The sequence below is a fragment of the Falco peregrinus genome, chromosome 9, assembly GCF_023634155.1.
Source record: "Falco peregrinus isolate bFalPer1 chromosome 9, bFalPer1.pri, whole genome shotgun sequence".
NCBI lineage: Eukaryota > Metazoa > Chordata > Aves > Falconiformes > Falconidae > Falco > Falco peregrinus.
Genome location: NC_073729.1, coordinates 28,180,122 through 28,195,549, shown reverse-complemented (window position 1 = coordinate 28,195,549; position 15,428 = coordinate 28,180,122). Strand labels below are relative to the sequence as shown.

The 15,428-nt window shown below is 53.5% G+C and overlaps 1 protein-coding gene across 3 annotated transcripts in view; it reads right to left on the bottom strand.

Annotated features, from left to right (window-relative positions):
- PMEPA1 (prostate transmembrane protein, androgen induced 1) overlaps window positions 1-6,473 on the bottom strand; it is a 52,454-nt gene extending 45,981 nt beyond the window's left edge. For all 3 annotated transcript variants that reach the window (XM_055814378.1, XM_055814379.1, XM_055814380.1), the window contains exon 1: window positions 5,921-6,473. In XM_055814378.1, the coding sequence (XP_055670353.1) occupies window positions 5,921-6,023 (103 nt within the window). In that variant the 5' untranslated portion in view covers window positions 6,024-6,473. The remainder of the gene's footprint in view (window positions 1-5,920) is intronic.
- Between the last annotated feature and the right edge of the window lie 8,955 nt (window positions 6,474-15,428).

Sequence of the window (15,428 nt, the reverse complement as noted above, 5' to 3'; positions counted from 1 at the left end):
AGATTTGCAAAGCTTTGATAATATTTAACATCTCTACTAATTTCCTTTCTGGTGTAATCATAGATTTACTGTAGTAGCCAAAAGATCTGGGATGAACTACAAGTTCTAGCTGGCTCCGAAGCCAACAAGAATAATGTGTGCTGTTACTATTTTCTCTCAAAACATACCTCTGCAAAACTGACTTGAAATGAGAAAAGAAATTGTGAAACTGTCATTACAAAGAAGCATTTAAAATGCAGATCAAAGTGCTGCCTTAGAAGCTGTATTCCTTGCCAAATCATCAAAGCTCTCTTTACTCTCAATAGCTCCCCAAATCCTGATTTGGATGATAAACCCCTACAGCTGAAATTTATCTGCTTTAAAAACAAACAAACAAACAAAAAGCCGAAAGCCCACAACTCCTTTCTCTGGTTACCAACTACTTCATTGACCAGTTCGTTCTGAACTACTTACTTGTATTATTAAACCAGTTCACTTTCACAAATGTGTTACTGCCTGTACACACACACAGACGGTACCCCGATACTTTTTCAAGCACTGAAAACTTGTCAGCTCTTGGGGGTGTGTATGTATATGGGCTCACCCTGTGAGCACCAGCAGCTGAGGTGCTGGTTCCTGCCACAGCAGCACCGTGCTCAACGCCGGCATTGCTGTTCCACTACACCCTGCAACTCGTGCATCGCTCCTCAAGGAGCTAAGAGCACTATTACGTTTAGTGCAGCAAGGAAGCAGCAATGCAAGAGCCCACATAATCAGCTCTGAGCGATGGAGATGATGGGTCAGATCCTGCTCTCACAGAGGGGAGCCTTGTGCCGAAATTCTCCCTGTTCCACTTCGGGGCCGGACTCGGCTGTTCTGCTTGCAGCCAGAGCAGGTCTCTGATGTGTTTCCTCACCTGGGATCTGCCCAAATGACCTACCTTCTGCCACCCAAAAAATAATTATAAAATAATCACCTGGCAATTTAGCCACACAGACAGGAAGAACACTGCATAAAACATCCCCGTCGACACTAATGAATCCTTTGCTTTATGGACGTCTGGGAGTGTGCTCATGGTGTGAACCAAGTTTCCACTTAATTGCAGCAAAGTGGCCCTTGTACCTCTCTCCTCGCAAGCTTTCCAGCCACACTTTATTACTTTGATGAAACACATCAACAACAGATGCACCGTGTTATCGGAGAACTTGAGGGATCTGATAAGACAAACCACACACGGGATCTCCTTCCAGTTAGCAGACTGGTAGTCAGTTTTTACATGAAATGCCATTGCAAATAAATGACCTTTTTTAGCTAATTAGGGTTACCAAATTCTGACGGTTGCTATTACCTGAAACAAGACCAACAGACATGACTGTACAATGAGTTACTAAGGAAAGAAGCTGGATTATAATTACTGTCTATTAGTGACACCATGTATTTTGGTACTTCCCTTGGAAAGGTCTCCTCACATCTATCCATTTATAATTTAGGTTTACAAATCCATTCTAAAACTGGATTTATCCAGCCACCAACTGTCATCCTGGGAAATCTAAAAATACGAGTGTAGTTGGTGAGCAACAGCAAATGAAGTAAGAACATACATTTGTAGGTACTCTTCTCTCCATCTGCAAAGGAAGCAGAGGTAGTTCGGCTAATTCAGTATCCTGAAAATTCAGAGGTGAACCCAGGCACTACCTTGGGAATTCCTGGCTTTAAGGAAAGGAACACGGTTGCTGTTTCCCACATGCCCTTCAGTGCCAGTCCTCTCACAACCAGGATCTGAAAACATACTAATAAATAAAACAAAGGCAAACCAACGGCTTATTCAAGGGGTAGAGAGGATTGCTTCCTGGCAGAACGTGACAGGACCTGCTGTGTCAAACATTCTCCTCTGAATATACCCTGATACTGACTGAAATGGAAGAATTAGCCACATCTCGTCTCCACATTATATATGGTCACCTCTGACTATACAGGATCACCTCTGCTGCCATGTGTGCTGGTCCTGCTGTGCAGCATCACACAGCCCAGGTGTTCACCCACAGGAAAAACCCAAAGTGTGACTATTTTCCCTCCGTTTCCTCCTCTGTGTCTTTTCATTCTCCAATTCAACACAGATTATAAAACACTAAGATTAAAATCACTGCCTGAAGGCACAAAATAAACTGTAATTGTACGACCCCTGTGCTCTGCAGGCTCAGGGAATTAGGACTGTCCCTGCTGCCCTGGGTACGGGAGCAGAGCTGGGACTGCAGACAGCCAGGGTCCCTGGGGACAGCCAAGGGCACACACAGGCAGTTCTCAGGCCACCATAAGCACAAGCCATCCCTGCTTCGCTCCTCCTCAGTCGTACCTTGGGATGCTGATCTCGGCAAAAAGCAGCGCCTGTCATGGACACAGAGCCAAAGCCAGACACAGGGAACTCCCCGGTTTGGCTGAAGTCAAACTGAGATGCCACAAACTGAACATCCTCTGTGCAAACACTCTCTAGCTTGCTGAAACGCTGGTAGCAGCTCTGGCTTCCCTCCACGTCCCTACCTCCTGGAGGAAAACTTGGGGGGGAATAAAGAAGTACACGTTATTATCCACTCTGCCCTGGAAGAAGCCGTAACTGCCGCTGACACAGTGTCAGGAAAGAAATGCATTTGCCAAAAAGGCAGGCTGAAGTGGAAAGGAGATGTGATCCCTGGTTGAGCCACCTGTGTTTGGTTTGTTATTAAACCAAAGAATGTGAAAACCTAGAAGTCCGCGCTTGGACAGAAACCCGCTCTCACGGTCCACTCACCCCAGTCCGCCACCGGCCAAGCACGCCACGGCAACACCAGCGTCAGGGCGCTGCTGCCAGCACGGGGAATGGTCTCATCTCCACGGGGAGATGCAGTGACACCTCTCAAACCCCCGAATGCCTCGGCTAACGTTACCGCACAAGCAAAGCCTCTGCCAAGGGCGACCCAGCCCAGAGCCAAGACCTGCACCTTAAGCCACCCTCCCGCAGGGATGCCCGGGTGCCTGCAGAGGCAGGACCTCCAGCCTTGGCGTCAGACCAGCCAGGAGGAGCCCCCACGGGATGCGAAGGCACCCTGGGGTAGGTGTGAGGACCCCCACCACCATGACCACGGCGCTGGCCACAGTGGGCAGGCATGGGTGCTTCGCTCCCACCCAGCCGGCAGCAGGACCGAGCTGCCCCGGGAAGCAGGCAGGCTGCCTTGCTCCGCTCCCTGCGCCAAATAATTAGTTATTTGCAGCCTCTTCCACCACGACAATCACCCCTGACCTCTTTCACCCAGCCGAAGCGATTAGAGACCACTGCTGCAGACGTCTGGCTGCTTAACACTGCCTGGCATATTGGAGACTCTGCGCCCCCGCCCCCAAAAAGCCCTTTTATAATCCTAATCTGGGAGCACCACACACAGAAACCAGCTGCTTCCTCCACCGCAGCGCCACAGCCTGCCATACGGAATAAAGCCTGCAAAGAAATATTTTTGGGTATCAGTTGTACAGTTAACCTAATTAGAGGGTTAAATTAAAAGAGTTTACAGTTATGCCACTTTCCTGAAGCATTCCTGCATGGTAACTTTTGGCTAGAAAATTAAACAGCATCTGGTGGTGGCTGCTCTGAGGTTCCCTCAAAAGTCATATTAGAAAAAGAGAAATAAAATCAAGCGACTGGACGGGGGGAAAAGCTGTATAATGAATTTATGTCAGGGAGGCTCAAGTCTATCCTTTCCACTGAACCCCGGTGGAGGAAGCGATCAGGTAACAGCCCCTGCAGTGCAACCAAAGCCCTCCCGTAGCACGGAGGTGAGCTAACGCTGCCCACCATCAGCGGGAAATAAATAAATAACACCAGCGATAAAGCAACCTATCTGAAAATAAAATAAGGAAGGGCAGCATGAAGGGAGCTCGATCCAAGGCTCTCGGGAGCTAATGGGAACTCAGCGTCTGAGTGGCAGGACCCCAGAGCCGAGTGGCTGGCACAGGGGAACAGGCACAGTGGTGGCAGCGGATAAAAGCCGGGGAAGGACCTCGGGAGCCATATGGCATCAGGCACGAGGCTCCCGCCAACCCCATCCATGTTCAGGCAAGGTGTCCTCCAGCATACTTCTCTGTCCCCAGCCTCTCACACCCTCATCTGTAACCGGCACCTGCCTCCTACCAAGCCTTTCATACGCTGAAAAAAATGGGGGGGGGGGGGGGGAATCTAAAATACACTATTTCTGAAAAGTCAAGGAATGAAATCAAAAGTCTGAGTTGTTGCAACAAAACCTTAAGCCAAGAGCTGGACAGGAAGAGAAGCTTTTTCTTCAAAAGGCATTATACATTTTAATTCACAACTTTTATCATAATCATGAGCCTTGATCAGACACAAAGTCTCTCATCCTTGCAATTCTGTGGGACACAGTTTATGTTCACCAACCAGCTGACACAAAAAAGAACTGTATCTTCATTATTTATACACTGCTATTGGTATGCACATCTAGCCCGGCCTGTTAAAGTCAGGGAAGAATAATGGTCTATTCAGTACCGGTAGTGTTAATAAAATCAGGCAAATCCAGCTTAGTTTTGTCTGAACACGAATGAGATTAAATCAAGATTAAATGTGCATACAGTACAAAGGGTATGGTTTATGCTAAAATTCAGAATGAATGCATTTTAGTACCCAGTATACAAATGCCTACAGACCTTCTCCAGGACTCAAGACACCTGAATTAAAGAACGATGAAACTGGAGAAGGCAAAGGCAGATGACACTGGACAAAAGCCATCCAAAATACCAAGGGACAGATGCTGGCTCTAAAATACTGCTCTGCAACCCTGCTGGAGGTAACGGGGCAAATCCTGCACTAGCAGGAACAGGCGCAGCTCAGCTGACTCTCCCCTACACGCACCCAGCGCTGCCCCATCGCCATGCCAGGAAGAGATGCAAAAACCAGACTCTTTCCCAAGTTTGCATTTTGGACCATTTTGCATTAGTCTGTGCTGGGGTTAGATTTCCCGGCACAGAAGAAGGTGTTAAGCGGGGTACAACCCTGAGAACCCACCCAGCCTGAGACGCCTTGAAAAAACCTTCCCTTTACAGAAAACACCATTCGCTTTCCACAACCACAAAAATTAACTCCCTTCTCTCGCCTCAGCAATAATATTCTCTCTCACCTCGCTGCGCTCCATTTCCAAGAGGGAAAGAGCAAAGAGGAAAGGAGTGGGTATTTAGGTCAGGCACTGCACTCACTGCTACTCTGCGAGAATTAGGAAATATTAATAAAATAAATAAAAAAGGCGAGTAGCCCTTCGCAACGAAAAGCCCCCGGCGGCTGGGGGCAGGGGAACAGGTCCCCAAATGTGAGCCGGGGTGTCCGGACAGCAGTGCCCCCCCGCCACCAAGTAACGAGAGGGGGGGTTTACAGCGGGGCTAGTGCAGACCGCCGGGGCCGGGGTCCCCGACATCGCCCCCGGGGGAGGGAAGCGCGGGGGCAGGGGCTGCGCCAGCCGGAGCATCGCCGGGGCCGAGCCGCGGGGCCGGGGCCGGGGCCGGGCGCGGGTGGGGCCGGAGCCCGGGCGGGGCGGAGCGGGGGTTCCGCACGGCGATGCCGGGCGAGGGGCAGCGGCCGCGCTCCGCGGGCAGCCGGGGGAGGCTGAGCCCGGGGGAGGCAGAGCCCGTCCCGCCCGCCCCCGGCCCGGTGCCGCGCACTGTCACGCCGTGTGGCACCCGCGCCAGACATCCCACCAGCAACAGATGAGCGATCAGAGCTCGCACGGAAGAGAAGGGGGGGGGGGGGGGGAAAGCAACCTTTACACGCCGGGAAAGCGCAGCGCAGGGTCCCGACGCTGCCGGGAGCCCCCGCGGAAAGTTCCGTGCCCGCGGCGGGGGCACGCCCGCACCTCACACCCACCCCCGGGGAGGCCGGGGCCGGCCCCGCGGCGGCAGCAGGACAAGTACTTACTGATCTCCATGCTCTGGAACAAAGACCTTTTGCAGTTGCATGTGCAGGACACATTGGGCTGAATAGCTACGGCCGTGCTGTTCAGACCCATTAAGTTATACATTTAAAAAAAAAAAAAAAAGAAAAAAAAAAAAAAGAAAGAAGGCGACGGCGACACAAAGAACTTCACGGCCGCCGAGCGCTCTCCGGGCAGCACCACATAAAGCCGGGGCTCCTCCTCGGCGCGGGGGGGCGGGGGGAGGGAAATGCAGCTGCGATCAAAAATTGGAAATAAAAACCCCAGCGCGGCGCGGCGCAGCGCCCCCCGCAGCGGCTCGGCTCGGCTCGGCGGCTGCTCCGCGCCCCCTCCGGCCCGGGAAGCAGCTGGGCTGGGCCGGGCCGCCGCAACCCCGCACTTTTGTGGGGCGCGGCGGAGCGGCGCGGTGGGAGCGCGGTGGGAGCGCGGTGGGAGCGCGGCCCGCCCGCTCCCCGCTCCCGCTCCGCTCCCGCCCCCCGCGCTCATTCACGGCCACGGGGACGCGGCCGCGCGCCGCCGCCAGCCGCGGGCGGGCTCCGTGACGTCAGCGCCAGACGGGGACTGCCCTTTCCCCCGCGCCGCCGCCGGGCGAGGAGGGAGGGAGGCGGGAGGGAGGCGGGAGGGGGGGGATGGGGGCGGCGGGCGCGCGCGCCCCGGGCTGCCCCGCGCGGGATCCGCGCTGCCTCGTGCAGGCTGGGCCCCCCGGGCCGCGCGCGGGCGGGGGCGCCGGTCAGGTACCGCGCACCGCGGCGGCTCCCGGGGCGGGGGTCTCCCCACCCGCCCCGCGCTCAGATGTGCTGCTGCGTTGGCTGCCCGCGGGGCCCAGCTGCACGCGCGGGCCGCCCCCCCCCCCGCCCCCCGGCGCGGCACGGCACGGCACGGCGGCCCCACAGCGCCCGGGCCCGGCCGCCCTGCGGGGGGCACCCCCCGACGCGCCCTCGGCCGCGGGCACGGCCGCGCAGAGCCGCGGAGCCTGGCGCCGGCCGCTCCCAAACGCAGCGCTCCAAAGGAAAAAATGGGAAAGCCTGGAAAAGAAGCGGGGGGGGGGGGTGGGGGGGTGACCTGCAAGCGTCGATTTGGCCACGGCTGAACCGGGTGAAAATTCTGCCCGTGCTCCCGCGGCTTCTGCACGGCGCAGGAGCGATTCAGGCAGAGAAATCCCCAGGTTTGTTTCAAACCGCCCGCTTTGAAATGAGTGACCCCATTCACATTTTAGACAGGGGAAAGGAAAAAGCCATCATCTCTTCTCCAAGTGCTTGGTGTGCCCAGTTTTAGGCAAGGCAGATTTTTTTTTTTTTTCTCTGGGAAATAAACCTGTGAAAACAGAGGTTTATAATAAAAATGCTGAAACATGCTTAACCATAGTGGTGCATAGCAGCTCCTGTAATCCTTGGTGAATCCTGTGGCTGGGAGATAAAGGCAGCTTCGGTTATCTTCTAAGAAAGCATATTTTCCCATCATTCTTGATAGCTCTGATTTAGGATTTGGAAGTGTCTGAAGAGTCCCCAGCTGGGCCTGTGCTCCCAAGAGATGCTGCCGGGAAGCCACCGCTGAGGGGACAGGCTCCCAGCCCACAGTTTGTACAATGCTCTGCACACCACAGAATGGTGGTGCCGGGAGCCAGGTCAGGCGTGCTGGCACTCACTGGTAAGGTTTAACCTTTATTTCCACCTCCCAAAAAATGGAATTTGCTTCTACATGACTGTTTACAAACCACTGCTGAATACGCGCCTGCGCTTTGCTCCTGCGGCCCCGTCCGGTCCTGCGAAAATGCCCGAAGAGAAGGAACAAGGAATTGCCAGGTTGTTTAATCTTTTACTCTTTGCCACTTGACAGATGGCAACTCCCAACAATTACTAATCCAAAGGAAACACGGAAGAGGATCGTGCGGCTCAGATAGAAACGAGCTTTGAGAAGTTTGTGCTTCCCCGTGCGGAGCAGAGGTGACTTCTCACACCAGTGCCCTGCCCCCAACGCCGGGCAGCGGTGCCAGGGGTGGCACCAGAGGTGGGGGCTCGCGAGCAGGCCTGGCAGCGTGGGGCGGGGGGGGCAATTGCTTGGAAAAAATCTACACTAGAACTGGAAACAAAGCATTTCCAGTCGTGCGTTTGTGTTTTGTTCCCAGCCTCAGGTTCCTCATCGGCAGCACAGGAGGGGTAATTCTTACCGGCCTTCTAGCCGACTCCTTTAGGTTGCTCCTGGAGTCTCAAGTTTCTTCTGTGCCAGGCGAATTTCTAGAAATGGGTCATGACAACGTGAAGCAGCGTCACCCCTGTTACAGGGCCGCGGGCCTCGGGCAGGTGGGAGCCCGCAAGCCCCAGAAGGGCCAGCTTGAAAATTAAAGTGAGGCACGCACACGGTCATAACTTAAGACTAACGCTTTATCAATAAATAAAGTTCAGATAGCTTTATCAATCAACCCACTTTTATTCTTATTTAGCTGGAAATATTTTTTTTTTCTTTTTCAAACACTTGGCAGCTGCATATTAGAGACCCTTTTTCCAATGGACCTTGCTTGACTGGCCAGAAAAGGTGGCTGTAAGCTAAAGGGAGGCCACCAGCTTGCAATGCACAGTCCTTTGCACTTACAATGCATAGCACTGTCATGACTAAGGCAAGGTGAACACTGCACGCTTCCTCGTGCTGTGTGAGATGCTGGCGGACACCAGCCCCGCCACTGCTGCCGAGCCCTCCAAGCACATCAGCTGTGCGGATGCAGCCACAGTTCATTTGATTCAGAACTCGTGCATTTTAAGCCACAGCCACAGTGCATTCTTAAATGGTCTTAAGCAAGTAAGTGCAGCTTTAAGTAATATATTATTATTCTGTGGCAGGCCAGTTCCTTGACTGGTGGGTTACAGAGTCCTTCTGGGCTCTCTCTGCTGCAACACGCATGGCTTTGCCTTCCATAGCCGGGCACCGCATCACCCATGGGCCCAGGGAACGGCAGAGAGGGCAGCACCGTGGAAGAGCACGGCCAAAGACCTGTTTACAGGCAGGATGAGCTGGGGATGGGCGCCGTGGCAGAAGGAAGCTTGGTGGAGGCATCTCACAGACCCTAACCAGCACTGAGGGCTGAGCAAGCTGGGGCTGGGGGGGCCTGGAGCCCTGGAAGAGCTGGCTCTGGTGGGGGAAAAGGCGTCCACCCTCACCCCGTGAATCAGCCAGCTTGTTCTAGGGGGAGTTTTCACAAGTTTGCAAAGTTGTGGTGGATAAAGGCTCCAGTTTCAGATGCAGGCTGCTGCAAGTTCACACATCTGCCTAACCTTCTTTAAAAATAAAGAAAAAAAAAAGGAAAATAACTGTTTGCAAGTTGATGCTGGTTTAAAAATGCACTGTTTACCACCATCCCGATTTCATCTGAACGACTCATGTGGCTTTAAGAACAATCAGCATTTTTCCACCATGATTTAAGAACAAATAATTAAAGTCATCCCAGATGGGCTTGTAAAAATTAAAAGTACATCAGCTAACTTAAACACTTCACCCTGTTCTTTGTAATAATGCTATTCTCCCTCCAGCCCGCTGCCGTTTGTAGGAGTTTCTTTTGTACCAGCAGCAAGTACTGCTCAGCTGGGGGATACTTCCAGAATACACTTTTGTTGATTTTGGCTCCTGTACTCTGTAACTGATCTGCTTTTTTCAGTTTCTTTTTATGTTCTCCCTAGAGACACCTCTGACGGCTCCAGGACGAGGCTGGCACTGCGAGATCTCCCTTCGCTTCCTGGTTTTGCCACAAAATTTCAGGGTGAGCCGGGGCTGCTTGCTGTGCCTCGGGCTCTGCAGCCATGGAAAGGGACGCGCAGGAGCTGCAGTAACATCTGAGGTCCTTGGACAAACTGAACGACACGGAAAAATCAGTCTGCTCTGGCAAGGTTTTGGACTATAATATAGTTTCACTCGTTGCCAGACCAGAAGTACAGGCATTTCCCTGGGCAGCCACATTTAAATCTTTCCTTTTACTCCTCACTGCAACAGTTTAGTTAAAGATCTGAGCGACCCCGCACAATCATTACAGCGTGGCACTAAGGGTAAATTCATACAATGTAATTGGAAAGAGAGATCCATGTGAGAAATAAGTAACCCTAAAAGTCAAATCATGTTCTTCCAAAAGTGGTTGAGGCGATCTAAGGAAAAACAAAACAAAAAACTCCCCAACTCCCCAAAGCTTTGTTAACTAAACAGTTGTCCATTAAAGAGACCAAATATTTCACAGCATTAGTCTTTGGATTAATGTTAAATCGATATGCACTAACGCAATAGGGCAATAGTTACCATGGTGAATAATTCTATATTTATTTTCAAGCAAGCTTTATTTCTAACAATTCCAGACATGGTTTCCACTTTCTGGTGACTAACCTCTTAATTTAAGTTTATATTTTTTAACTGTTTGGTACCAGAAACTCGCGTTTTCTCCCCAACAATTAGAACAAGATCTCTGCTGTGTCCGAGAACAAAGCCAGGCAGGGACACGGATGCTCGCCAGTCTTAGCTAACGGTTTGTTTGCCTTTGAAAGTCAGTACGGCTACATCTCAGGTACCATTTAAAGTCTACAGGATCCTGTGGATTAAATCTTTGGTAGACAAGCCCTCATCCTTGTTTGCAATGGCAGAATCATTTTCTTTCGGAGACTTCACCCCTTTTGCTCAGTGTCAGTAGCCTATCTTGAACAATATCCCACCTAAATGGTGGCGAAATACCCTCCCTTGCCCTCCCTCCTGCTCGCTGGGATCCCCTCCCCAGCCCCCTGCTCTCTCCCTCCTCCCCAGCTGAGGCCAGGACCCCTCTTCCTTCCTTCCCGCGGCAGGTCACTGCTGCCATCCAAGTGCTTTTTTCCATCTCTGCACAGCGCTGGGTTGGGTCCCGTCCAGGAGGTTTTGTTCCCAACCAGAAGGGCTAAAAAGTCAATGAGTATTTGTAATGAAAATTTTTACTGAAGCCACCAAAATGTTATTCCAACCCGTTCTGTCTCATTTGGGGCCTGATATAACTCCAGCTAACGTCACTGGAAAGACTCCACCCTACCTTTACATTTTATTGGAGGCACTGGTAGGAAATGTATCACTTCACTAACAAAAAATAATCACCCTCAATTCACAGTTCCCCAGCTGAAAACATTTCATTTTCTCGTGCTGGGAAATCCAGGATGGCAGATGTAAAATAAAACAGTGCTAAAGAAAGAGTTTTAAATGCATAAACATAAAAAAATCCCCGAGTTTCCTTGATGGAACAACAGGCATTTTGGCGAGAGGAATGGCACACTGGAAAGCGAACAAGGGTGACCGTGGACTCCCCGACGGGGAGCTGACGTACTGAAGTGAAGACTCCAATCTCATCCGAGGAAGCACTTGAGTAATTCTGAAAACCAGCTCTGAACCACTCACAGCAGCTTCACTGCCGGCTCCTTCTGGAGAGCAGTTTAGAAGTGGAGCAGCTGCAAACAGTTCATGGATTGCATTGTCCTGACCCGGTGCCCACAGACACCCACACGCAGTGCCATACATGAACTTGAACCACACGTAAGTGCCACCTGAACTTACTCGTATTTGCAAAAAACCAGTTGCTCTGTGTTCAGGTTTTGTTTCTTGCATGACAGGAGGGACCAGAGGAGCCCAGGCTCTGCCCAGTGGTGTTCTGCCTTGGAAGCTCCAGGCCGGGCAGCCCTGCCCTGTGGGGGCAAATGCCACTATTGCCCCGTGCTGCCCACCTATCACGGCCGGTGCCCACCGGGGTGGCCCTGCCACGGGGAAGGGGAGGAAGCCGGGGGGCGGCGGGTGGTGGTGGTGATGGGGATGCCCTTCAGAGCCGGCCCAGGGCGAGCCCTCGCCCTCCTCACCCCGTGGGTGGGGGGCTCCCACAGGGGGTTCGTTGCTTGGGGGCTGGCCTCGGCGGCCCCTGGTGCTGCCCCCTCCCCGGCCCCGCACCCCACGCCCAGGCAAACGCCTTCACACCGCGGCTGCCGCGGCTCGTCCCAGGGCAGCCCCCTCAGAGCTCTCATCGAGCGCCTAGCGGGGTCGCAGCCTGCCCGCTAGCCCGGCCCACAGAAGCGAAACCCGCGGCCGCCCCCCGCGGCCGCCCCCCGCCGCTCTGTCCCTTTAAATCCCCCCCCCCCCCCCCCCCGCCCCAGACGCCGCGGGGGCGGCCCCAGACGGCGCCCGCTGTCACGGACTGGCGTTGCCCCGCCCCCCGCGTGTCAATGACGCGCGCGCTCAGCCAATCAGCAGCGGGAGAGCCGGCGGCCGGACGCAAGGCAGCCAATCAGCGGAGGGAGGCGGGGCGCACCCGGCCATGTGGGCTCTAAGTCCACGTGGGGCGGGGCCGTGACCGCGCGGTGACCCGGGGCCGTGACAAAGGTGCGGCTCGCGCCTTCCCGCGCCGCCGCCTTAAAGAGACAGAGCCCCGAGCCCGGCGCGGCCGGGGTCCTGCCGCCACGACTGCCGCCAGGAGCCGGGGTGCCTGCGGCGGCCGTGCTGGGTTAGGGGGGTGCCCGTTAAACGCTCTGCATGCGTGGGGCTTCCCGCGCAGGGCGGCGAGGCCGGCAGCACGCCCGCGGCGCGCGCTCGGATCCGGCGGCACCTCCCGGGGCGCGGGGGTCCAGCCCGGTGCGGGGCGGGCAGGGCTGGGCCGGGGGCCGCGCCGCCGCCAGGACCCTGCCCCGAGCGGTGGTTCCCTTCAGGCTTTAATTGCTTTACACCCGCGAGGCGCCTGGCCGCGACCCCCGGGAGCGGCGCTGGGAGCACCGGTGGGAACGGCGCCTGCGCCCGGGACGGGCGGGGGCGAAGCGGACGGGGATGCGCGTGTGTGGTCGGGGCCGAGCTCGCGCTGCAGTGGCCATGGCCACGGGTGCAGCGAGCCATGGCCGCAGCCGAAGGGCCCCGGCGAGGCGTTTGGTTGCCGGCCGGGATGTTGAACTTGCTCTCGGCTCGCTGGGCAGCGGCGCAGCCCCGGGCCGTGTGGGCTGCCCCACCGCACAGCTGCTCCCCAATAAACCTGTGACCTGGGAAGCTACAACACCCAAGAGACAGGAAAACAAACAAACAGAAGGGCTGGGAAAGAGGGTGGATCCTGGAGCACAAATGCTCCCATAAATGCCTTTTCCCTATGTCTATTTACCCAGCTGCTGAAATAATTTCAACTGAGTGATTAGTCTTATGTGCTAAAACCAAGCCATCCATTCTCTTCTCCGATAGCCCAACATCCTACATCTGGTACTTTATCTGCAGTCTTCCCCCCCCCCCCCCCCCCCCCCCCCACTTTTGTTTAAAAGGGAGTTTCTGTGCTACTTGGTCCCCAGATGTGCCGTGCCATCGCAGCTTGGCCTCGGAGGCGAATTACAGATATTAGCGCTGGTTGTTTCAGTCCCACTCAACTGCAGGCAGCTGAATCCTCCCTCACAGGGCTTGATTTTCTAATATGAAAGAGCCAAAACTGATCATAAGAGCCTGATTTCCAGAGGGAATGAAAAGAAAACGTTTTGACTTCAGATGAGAACAACCTTAAGACATGCCCCTGACCTGCCGGGATGCCTTGGGGTGCTGCAGCCCCAGATCCATGGTGCTGGCTCGGGGGCTGAGGCTCTGGGGTACTCGCTTCCTAAGACATACACCAGGGAAAAGAGAGGCATCCAAGGCTCTGTGTGAGGCTGATGGTGAGCAGCAGCCACAGGGATTCTCTGGACGTGAAGCTGGCTGCAGTGTGTTGCATATTGTATAGCCAGGTAACAGTGTTGTGTACGATAAAGTAAGCAGACATGGATGTATATAAAACAGCACCTACTGCTCCATTATCGATAATCTCTAGTTTGATTGGAACATCTAAAAAGCCAAATCTTCGTACTTTCTCAAAACCACGTGGAGTCTTGCCTGAGCCTGAGCACAAAGAGAACTTACAGGCACATCTAATTAAATCGTATGAATCAGGGATATTGAATTGTTGAAGGGGTTTTGTTGTTGTTGCTGTTACAGTTTTAGATTTCTAATGATTCTGATAATCTGTGAAATTATTAATTTTAAGGTTTAAGAGAAAACAAACAAACAAAGACACCTTTTCGGGACTTCGGGGGCCACATGTGAATCTGATTTTCTAAATGAAAAGTTATAGTATCAGTTAAAACCTAAAGGCTTCACTTTCGCAAATCTTTTATGCTAGATTTTATACAGCTAATACATCGCCAATGTTTCCAAGGAAACCAATATGCCCTGTTCTCACTGAAACAAATCTCACTATTAAAACAATTAAAAAACCCCTTAATCTGGGTTACCTCCCTTCCTCCCCCTCTCTCCTTTTGGTAGTATTGTATGCATTTTAATTAAAACCACAATTGTGGTAAATATTTTACACATACCTAGGCTACACTGTAAATTACCTAAAAGAAGCTTGACTCCAGAGCATAATTGGGAATCAAGTATATTGCAACAATTGAGGAAAAAAAAATAATTATCAGGAGTCGTGATGAATCAATTACAGCCACTGCTCATCTCTGAAGGCTACTGGCCATAGCTGACAGGAGTTTAAAACTCTGCCAGGCTGTGAGAAATACAGGTATAGGTATTAGATGTAGCTTAAATTCCGGAATCTCAGCTGACACGGTGCCGTGAGACAGTCCCGGCGGGTGGAAGCTCTGGCTAGCCAGAAAGGAAAAGCCAGCTCCCGAAGGGCACCAGCGCTTGGCTCTTCGGAAGGAATTCGGATTTTTCCTGCGAGGCAACTGAGCAATGGGTTTTAAGGTCACGGCAGCTACCAAAGGCATCTGTTGCACAACCCCGCTTCCGCAAAGCCGTCGTACAACATGCGCAACCCTACTAATGCTTAACCAAGCCTAGCACAGGGTCGGGCACCAGGGGACAGAGCTGCCTGGGAGCTGAGGGCAGGCTCAGGGGCATCTCCTGCCTGGTGCTCGGGGGTACACCCTTCCACAGTGCCCTTTGAAACATCTGCTTGTGAACTGCTTGTTCATAGATCTGCACCCAAAGGCCCCGCCGTGGGAATGAATCGAGAGGCCCCAACACCTCCACCTGCACCCACACGCTCTGCAACGCCCAAGTGCCTGCAGGAAGAGGGGGCTTGAAAATCCATCACTAGTAGCAGGCTTTGGAAATCTGACGGGCTTTTACAGCAGCTGTCAAAGTGCCTCTCCCCAAGGCTGGGTGTCTCGGTGGCACAGATGGGGGGCGATTGCTGCCCTTCTTTTGAGCAAGTTCCTTATTCTGCCGGGTTTCCATGTGTGGGATTTTGGGGGTACAGCCCAAATCGGTGCCAGAGGCACCTTCCACAGGCCAGAGCACTGCACAGCCCTGGCGATGCCGGCACTCGGGTAAGCTCCACCGCACTGCCTCAAGCCTCTCTTAGTTTGTTTGTATTGACTTAGAGAGCACCACTGCTGTCCTCAGGAGTTGGAAAACAAATAGGAACCCCAGGTGCCAGCGCCAAGGAGCTTAAAGCCTCCATGCAAACACACAGTTCAGGCTCTGTGTTCAAAGTGTTTTGCTGGT